Genomic DNA, 9,362 nt, shown 5'->3' with positions numbered 1-9,362 from the left:
AATACCTAAGATCTTTTAGTGACAACACCTTGGCTAATACTACAGCTTTTTTTTTTTTACTGAAAAGAAAATGAACAGCACTCGTCCAAAGATACTGAATACAATGTGTCAAATGTAGTGAAGCAATTATATTATTTGTATCTCACAATTACCGTGAACACTTAAAACTGGAAAGAAAAAGCACTGAACACTGCCAGCCATTCCCTTTAAGAGAGAGGCCCTATTGTAATCCAATGTCTTTAGACTATAAATGAAGAAAATAGTTAAAAACACACTTTTTTTGTCCTCTGGAGTTTGTATATTTTTAATAGTAACAGACGGGAACCATAAATGCATGCCATGTGCTAGTCTCAAACAAAACATACAGGTATATACAGCATCACTCAGTACCTGCTAAAACGAAGTGAGAAATACAGAGTATAAACCAACAACTACACTACAAACTTAAAGAAAAGAGGGGGGAGCGGGTCGGTGAAAGGGGTGAGCGATGGAAAGATTGAAGAGGAGTGAAAATCCTACTAGTGATGGACTCATCATTAAAGCATTTTTATTAGAAATAAATGCATATTGCACATACAGTGAAAGCTTAAATTCCACCAAGTCCACCTGTTCTGTAAAGCGATAATTCCATTTACCTCTGAAGAGACACACAAAGGTACAGAAATGGAAAGGGGGTGGGTGGATAGAGGTGTGTGCGTGTGGTGTGTGTCAGGATGGGGGTGGAGGTTGCGTGCACTAAGACAGGGTACAACTGGGAAGTATTCTGCTGGGCGACAGAGCCTCCAAAAACAGGGTGGGACTTCTTCTGGGGGAGGGGGGGGGTCAGAAAGAACAGGACAACTACACATCGCACAACCCTTGTATGTAGGTCGAGGAACAAACAGGAAATGAAAACAAAAAGATGAAATAAGAGTTTGTGGCACAAAAAAAATCAGGTGAAATAACTGTTCTTCTGTGACAGCCGAGAGATCGATACAAGTGTTTTATGTACAACTAAGGCTTATTGGTTAAATAGTTGAGGCTTCCCCGCCCGCAAACGCTTTTACATGCCATTCACAACCCTTTCCTTTGCTAATGTAAACTCAGTGGTTCTATCTGGAGAGCAGCCACAGGTTGAAGTGGATAATAACCTAATGGAGAGAGGGAGGAAATGGATGGGAGGATGCTGTGGTGGTGGTAGAGGAGAGGAGCGAGGGAAGAAGGAGTCTTCTTGTTGCTGATGTCTCTTGCAATTAATACCTAAAAGTTGCAATTCCATTAGTCACTGCCATGGAGGAGTGGGCGGGTGCAGGAGGGCGGGGAGGGGGTCTGTTCTACTTGGAAAGCTTGCTAATGACTCGAATAAGAGCTCCGTTCTCGTCCTTTAGTCTCTGGTTGTCTGCTTTCAAGTCTGGTAGCGTCTGGAAGAGAACAAAAGGAAGATAGGGAAACAGGCTTAGAGACAAGTCACCACAGAGACACGTTGAGGTTTACCAGTCAGCCCAGTTCTAGAAACTGTTAATTGCAGCGTGTCATCAGCATCTTTGACGAGCCAGTCTCAACCATTTTTTTCTTGTCATTTATTTTCTCCGCACAAACAGTGCTCCTTTGTTTGAAGCATACAGGGCCAAAAAAATGCATGAGCGACAACTAAAACTGTTGCAGCATCAAATACTGCCTTTGCAATTGTTCGGTTCTTCTTTTTGTATTTGTGAGGTCGACTTACCATGTGTAAAGCTAACACCATCTCGCAGTCAGGATTGGAGGTGGAAAATGGGGCCATTCCCCACCCAATAACCATTTCTGCCCTGAACTAAGTTTCCAAACTAACTGCTGTTCTTTTCTTATAAGAAAGTAATGGTAATACAACAACTCTGCCTTAATAGAATTACAGTAGGTACATTATTCACTAACATAGTTACACCACTGCCTGTCATCTTGGTCACAGTTTGTGAGTTGTCTGAAATAGATACAATAAAATGACTCAAAAGCCCTATGACACTCATTAGGGTCATTCTGACTAGCTATCTGAATAAGGGATACCCTACCGCTTTAACTATTTATTAACACAATACTCAGTGTGGTGCCAAAGTGTTGTCTATTATGTGGGTAATATTACGAGAGACCTACGAAATACTAACCAGTTTGTTTGACAAATGAAAAGATAACTAATCACAATGAGTCACAGATTATCATTTACAGGTATAATTCCCTCATTAATATCAATTAAAACCATACCGGGCTAAGCAGATTCATAAAGCCATGCAGTAGAGCATTGTCTTGGGCAGAGCAAATATGGAGGACTGTCCAGTCCCTCTTGAAACACTTCAGCACTCACATAGGGAACAACTGAACATCCAGGGAGATGAAGCGCAAAACTTCACTGTCCACTGCAAAACTATAAAAGCATTTTATTACAGATGACAATCAACCAACCTGAGCTTCTTATGGTATGTAATGGACCTTGAATCATGAGCCAAATTAATATGTCTAGGTCACATTTCACTTGGAATTGAAATCAGACCAAGTGTAAACCTGCAGTATGGGGTTGACCCGGTCTCAAAGCTGGGTTGATGGCATCTATAAGAGTGAATTGAAACGGGGGTAGGACTGGAGAAAGACACTGAGGGGAAAGGATATGTGTCCGTCCTCCATAAAAATAAAAATAAAGATGTCCGCCATTTGACGCAAAAAGAAAGCCACGTCATGCAAAGAAAGCAGAAACAAGCCAAACGAAACGGCCCTCCCTGATAAAGACTTCAAGACAGCACACTGGGGGGGGGAAACAAAAAATGGGGCACTCTCCTTTACAGTACATCAAATTATCTAGTAAAATCAACTGCATAAAATACCTAATCATGTAGTCCAATATTTATACTTCAGGTACTGCACTAACAATAAAGTAGTACATATTTGCTTCTATGAAAATGAACACCTGAATTGATACTTACCTGACTGAAAATAACATTTCACTATACTGTAAAATATGGGTACTGTAAATGGAAAGTGCCCACTCAAAACACACTCCCCCAATATGAACACCAGAGAGGTCTGGGGAGGTAGGGTGAGTCAGTCTCCGGGGGGAATAACCATGTAGTTGGGCGGCTGGGGACCTGCCTGTCTATGGGTGCGGTCGGAGCACGAATGGAGCATGAGAAGGGAGGGTGAGGGGGTGAGGAGGAGCGGTTGGGCAGGGCTACAGGTCCACGGAGGGGGGCAGCTGGCTGCAGGCTGACTGGGAGAGCTTGACCACCACGCGGGCCAGGGCCCTGTTCTCTGCCTGCAGCCGCTCTTTGACCTGACGCAGGGCCTGAACCTGCTTTACCTCTGGGAGGTTCTGCAGGAAAACCACAACACAGGGAGAGAGAGCGGGAGAGAGAGAGCGGGAGAGAGAGAGCGAGCGGGGGAGAGAGAAAGAGCGGGGGAGAGAGAGAGAGCGGGAGAGAGAGAGAGAGCGGGAGAACGAGAGAAAGAGAGCGAGAGAACAAGCGAGAACGAGAGAAAGAGCAAGAGAGCGAGTCAAACCAGCAGAGGGCAGAGAAAAGGGGGGAGATGGGAGAGTGTACCAGAAGGGAGAGAAAGAATGGAAGACAAGGGAGGGGCCAATACAAATGATAGAGAGGATAAGAGGGGGCAAAGAGAAGACAAAACAGAAAAAGGAGATTGTTAGGAAAATGGGACAGAGTTTGGAACTGGAGGAATGACAAGTGCGTTCCAGGCAGACTGGCATGTAGGAGAGATGGCGATCTACGGTAGCAGAGTAGAATAGAGTGTGGAAGACAGATATGATCGCTGGGCTCCTTATGACCTAGAAATAAACACTACATTATGGCAGTGCTGGGAAGAAGGAAGAACACTTGCTGACTGACATAATGGATTTTGCTACAGTTTGAGAACAACATCCAATCTCCTTAGTTAGAAGAGCTTACGAGTTACGTTGACAAAGATTATATAGAGCATCCCAAAATGTCATAAATACGGAACACACACACACAGGTGAATACACACATATTCAGAATACACACCACAGACAGGATACACTGGGGTCTCAAATCAAACACTGGTGGCTCAAATCAAACAGTGACAACAGCACTATGCTGACTGTCAGTTAAGATTGCTTCATTATACAAATACTATGCTATAATTGACAGCACCAGAGAGTTTATCAAATGGAACATTGAATTGCCTGCAGGCCTCCCTCACATTGGGCCTGTGGTAAAAATGCTATCCTGTATAGTAACTTTGTTCAGTAATACATTTCAACAGGGCATACTAATATAGTACAGCTAATGTATACAGTATGTTTAACAATATTGGAATATTGACTGCTGTCCCTGATCTTAAAGGGGCAATATGTAATTATGTCACTAACAACCTCCTGGTGCCCTACACACAAACAGGGCATACACCCAACCACATACACCCAGCACGGGTCACCCCTGAGGGCCCAGTCACATGAGACAGTACCTTGAGTTCCTCCTCCATCTCAGAGATCTTCCTTTCTAGAGCTCTTCTTTCCTGCAGGGAGGGAGGGGGACAAACAGATGTTAACCCTGGGTTTAAAGAAGAGGGAGAGGAGCATTGAAAACACCACGCAAGACAACCACCACATACAAGCTCCCACAAACTGCTTCAGTTATGTTACCTCACACCTCGTGGACAAAACGAAGGCCATAGCTCGGCAGCTCGGCTGTTACAGCCTTGAGTGACTGACAGCAGTGTTCATTTGTCAACAACAATTATGAAAAACACTCATCAACTACCTATTTTTCCTGACTAACACTATGATAACGAGACGAGATTCCCTGGGGAAAAAACGAGAACTATCACAAATTACTTTTCATTTTAGTCAACGAAAAAATGACGAGCCTCCCACGTGACACTAATGGACATTTATTTTTACATTTAATTCGGCAGTCAAGTGTCGTGGCACCTGGCTTCGCTGCAGTTAAAAAGATTGATGAGTGACTGAAGTGACCGCCTGGAGCTGTGTGGGAGAGCCGGGCAGATCAGCTCAAATCAGCTGCAGACCGCGGAACTGAAAGATGTGAATTCTGCCAATGAGAGGACTACATTAAATATTCTGCATGCATACACGCTTAGGATTGGACATGTTTGTTTGCAGAATTTACATATTTCAGTTGCGCGGTCTGATTGAGTTGATCTACCCAGCTCTCCTCCCACACAGCTACCCAGGTCACTTCAAATCACTCGTCAATCTCTTGAACTGACGCGAAGCCAGGTGCTAGGACACTACTTGTAACTAACCTCAACTAGAAACAGTAATGTTTACTCTTACTTTCATGTAGGCTATTTTTGTTTATCACATCAGAACCTCTATTTTCCCATTTGCACTTTTATTCATCTGTGTTGCCGCTCTCGCGCCGCGGTCCGCAAATGCGAGTGGTTGCTTTTTTCCTATGGGGAAAAACTAATGCCATTTGTTAAATATTAGGAGTACAGTAATACTTCTGACATTTTGGGAAAGCTCAAATTCTCCCCTTATCAAGAAACCACTGTTATTTACCCCCCTTGACGGTTATGATGGGGAGGAAAACAGTTGTAAATTGTTTAACCTGTAGCCAAGGTTTTATAGCCTATATGGTTAATTATGGCTGGCATTAGTTTCAATCTGCCACAATATCAATGTTACCAACTAAACTATACAAGGAGATAATAGGCCTAGTTGGACAAGGCCATCTGAATGTGCACATGATGGAAGTTAGAGGTAGCCTATATATTCATTTCTTTATACATTTACATTTTAGTCATTTAGCAGACGCTCTTATCCAGAGCGACTTACAGGAGCAATTAGGGTTAAGTGCCTTGCTCAAGGGCACATCGACAGATTTTTCACCTAGTCGGCTCGAGGATAGAAAATAATGTACTGACTGTGGCTAAAACGTGGCTAAGACTAAAAAGGTATTTTAAGACTAAAACAGACTAGAACTAAATAGCTGCCATGAGGTGAGGTGTGAACGTCAGATAACAGATGCAGGTTGGGGAGCTTTATGAAGAGAGACAGAGGTGAGAGGAGAGTGGGTGAGGTACACACAACTGTGAAGCATGTCAAAGCCGGAACCATGGAGACTAATCTAAAGCCCTAACATGTTTAGTGCTGCATGTCCCATTTTCTCCTGATGTGGTTAAAGGCTGTGGTTATCTAAACATGACAAGTTCATGAAATGACTCATGGTAAATGTCAGCCATACTGGCAGGGCCAATGCAACTAAAATAAAAGAAGCATTTGGCTTCGTTTGCAAAGGAAGACCCGAGCTGTGAAGGTCTGGAGGTATGCTGACTTTAGGGAATGCCAGGGGAATGTGATCAAGGGAAGGTGATCTGAAATCCAGTTAGAACATGGACTTTACGCAGACTAAAGCAATAGACTAGGGTATGAGTAAATCATTAATGGAAGATGTTTTGAGTTGAGGGCTAAATGTTTTCTTGGCCACCATGTGAACTACATGTGCCTGTTGTCTTTAAGGGGATGTTTGTGTCAGTCGTAAAGGGGATGTTTGTGTCAGTCGTAAAGGGGATGTTTGTGTCAGTCGTAAAGTTGATATGAGTGAAAGTTACTCAAAATTGGGATGAGGAACACTTGCCAAGAAGAATAGCAAAAAGCACATGCAGAAGATAACATTTACATTGAAACAATCCATAATGTATACTCGCTATCACACACTACGCAAAAACTCTGGAGAAGAAGTGACCACACACTGGCTTTTTTTTTTTTTACAAAACACGTGAGAGAAGGTAGGTAGCTTGTGCTTGGGTGGGGTGGCACGCCCCCAGCCAGCTATACGGGCATGGTGAGACAGCCAGCAGCAGAGGCAGTAGACTGCAGAAAGTAGTCAGGTTTATAAGACCATACCACCCAGCTGAAATTGGGGCCTGCTTGTAACCTTCAGACATAAACCAGTTGGCATTGATTACCACTAGCATTACCAATTCAGTTCAAGCCAATAATAATACTTTTATTTTTAAGTGCCTTTCATACATACAATTTTTTTTGAGTTCATTCATTTGTTGGGAAAAAATGATTAAATAAGTTAAAAACATAAAACACTTAATAATCATTACCCTTTTCTCCATCTCAAGCTGCGACCGGTCAGCAAAGCGCTCCTGCCTCTGTAACACAAGCAAAGTCGATAACCCACAGTTAGCGAGGAACAGCCCCTATTTATTCCCAATGAGTGATGCTAATGCTGAGGCTACTTATGCTAATGCTACATGATACATGCTAATTTCCCAACTGTACTGTGCAGCCTGGCCCCAGTGCCTCACCTGTGTGGCCTTCTCCAGCTGTAGCTTCAAGTCAGTCAGCTGCAGGTCTGTGTCACGTAACTGGGCCTTCAGCTTCTCATTCTCTGCTAGGATCTGCTCATAAAGCTGAGAGGAAAAACAACAGTGAGAAAAAAATGTCACTTCACGTGGAAGAATGACTATTTCTATGGTGGTGTTATTGAGTCTGGTGTGATCTTAACTAAGGTAGAAGGTCAGTGTCCGGGAGCTCCAGTACCTTCTTGTAGTCAGTGCTATCGTCTCGGTCCAGCCTGCTTGAGAATGACCTGCGACCCTCGCCACGGCTACCCAGGTGGTCATTTCGGTCGAAAGAGGAAGTGCTGCTTTCATTCCTGAAGATAATAAAAACATGGACACTTACCTCTACAGTTACATTATCTATTCAACCATATCTAATATTTACACTGCCATATACAAGGTTGTCAACGGTTTATTTGGTCCAAAGTGGCACAAGCCCTCCAAGAGAAGGGTAAATAGCAAACAGGAAGGATGAATTCCCAAATGGCACCCTATTCTCTACATAGTGCACTACTTTGGGCAATGGTCAAAGGTAGTGCACTATATAGGGAATAGGGTGCCATTTGGGACAGACCTGAAGAATAAACTGAATTTGCCACGTACCTGGACAGTCGGTCGCTCTGTGAAAAGAAAAGAAAAACAGAAGTGATTTAATGTCTTCACCCGATGTTAAAACAAGCAAATCCAAATCAGTGTCTACCCCCTCTCAGCTCCGAGCCTCTCCCTCTCATAGCACCTGACCCCTCTGCACTGCAACAGTCCCCCCCCCCCCACATTCCTGAACGGCTGCCAAGCCTGCCAGTGCCTCAGGGCCTGCCTCTGATCCCCAGCCTCTCCTAGCTCCCGCTGCTCCAGCAGAGGGCCTCAGAGTGGGGTTAGGGAGCAGGCAGGATGGGGGTCAGAGGGCCAAGCCTACAGCGGTATTCAAATTGCTGTTGGCTTCCTGAAGCTGAAGGAGCCCGATTGCCAGGAAAAGCACTTGTGTGTCAGCATATCTTTAAGACCTTGGCTACAGAGATTAAAATGGTGAGGGGGAAGAAAACTGACATGTACAACTGGTTGAATTACAGGTTTGTCAGAAAAATATACTGCTTAACAAAAACACCACAGCATATTTTAGCCTACTTCTCTAAGGTTTATATACACTGCTCAAAAAAATAAAGGGAACACTTAAACAACACAATGTAACTCCAAGTCAATCACACTTCTGTGAAAATCAAACTGTCCACTTAGGAAGCAACACTGATTGACAATACATTTCACATGCTGTTGTGCAAATGGAATAGACAACAGGTGGAAATTATAGGCAATTAGCAAGACACCCCCAATAAAGGACTGGTTTGCAGGTGGTGACCACAGACCACTTCTCAGTTCCTATGCTTCCTGGCTGATGTTTTGGTCACTTTTGAATGCTGGCGGTGCTTTCACTCTAGTGGTAGCATGAGACGGAGTCTACAACCCACACAAGTGGCTCAGGTAGTGCAGCTCATCCAGGTTGGCACATCAATGCGAGCTGTGGCAAGAAGGTTTGCTGTGTCTGTCAGCGTAGTGTCCAGAGCATGGAGGCGCTACCAGGAGACAGGCCAGTACATCAGGAGACGTGGAGGAGGCCGTAGGAGGGGAACAACCCAGCAGCAGGACTGCTACCTCCGCCTTTGTGCAAGGAGGAGCAGGAGGAGCACTGCCAGAGCCCTGCAAAATGACCTCCAGCAGGCCACAAATGTGCATGTGTCTGCTCAAATGGTCAGAAACAGACTCCATGAGGGTGGTATGAGGGCCCGACATCCACAGGTGGGGGTTGTGCTTACAGCCCAACACCGTGCAGGACGTTTGGCAATTGCCAGAGAACACCAAGATTGGCAAATTTGCCACTGGCGCCCTGTGCTCTTCACAGATGAAAGCAGGTTCACACTGAGCACATGTGACAGACGTGACAGAGTCTGGAGACGCCGTGGAGAACGTTCTGCTGCCTGCAACACCCTCCAGCATGACCGGTTTGGCGGTGGGTCAGTCATGGTGTGGGGTGGCATTTCATTGGGGGGCCGCACAGCCCTCCATGT

At 44.6% G+C, this 9,362-nt stretch overlaps 1 protein-coding gene across 4 annotated transcripts in view; it reads right to left on the bottom strand.

Annotated features, from left to right (window-relative positions):
• Window positions 1-288: 288 nt before the first annotated feature.
• LOC311130157 (protein phosphatase 1 regulatory subunit 12A-like) overlaps window positions 289-9,362 on the bottom strand; it is a 69,800-nt gene continuing 60,726 nt past the window's right edge. For all 4 annotated transcript variants that reach the window (XM_084162846.1, XM_084162847.1, XM_084162848.1 and 1 more), the window contains exons 21-26: window positions 7,906-7,922; window positions 7,502-7,616; window positions 7,267-7,371; window positions 7,063-7,110; window positions 4,447-4,497; window positions 289-1,400 (exon numbers count right to left, since the gene is read on the bottom strand). In XM_084162846.1, coding sequence (XP_084018972.1) covers window positions 1,314-1,400; window positions 4,447-4,497; window positions 7,063-7,110; window positions 7,267-7,371; window positions 7,502-7,616; window positions 7,906-7,922 — 423 coding nt within the window. In that variant the 3' untranslated portion in view covers window positions 289-1,313. The remainder of the gene's footprint in view (window positions 1,401-4,446; window positions 4,498-7,062; window positions 7,111-7,266; window positions 7,372-7,501; window positions 7,617-7,905; window positions 7,923-9,362) is intronic.

This window comes from Coregonus lavaretus (genome assembly GCF_964263955.1).
Source record: "Coregonus lavaretus genome assembly, chromosome: 5".
In the NCBI taxonomy this organism is placed as follows: domain Eukaryota; kingdom Metazoa; phylum Chordata; class Actinopteri; order Salmoniformes; family Salmonidae; genus Coregonus; species Coregonus lavaretus.
This window is presented reverse-complemented; position numbering and strand designations above follow the sequence as displayed.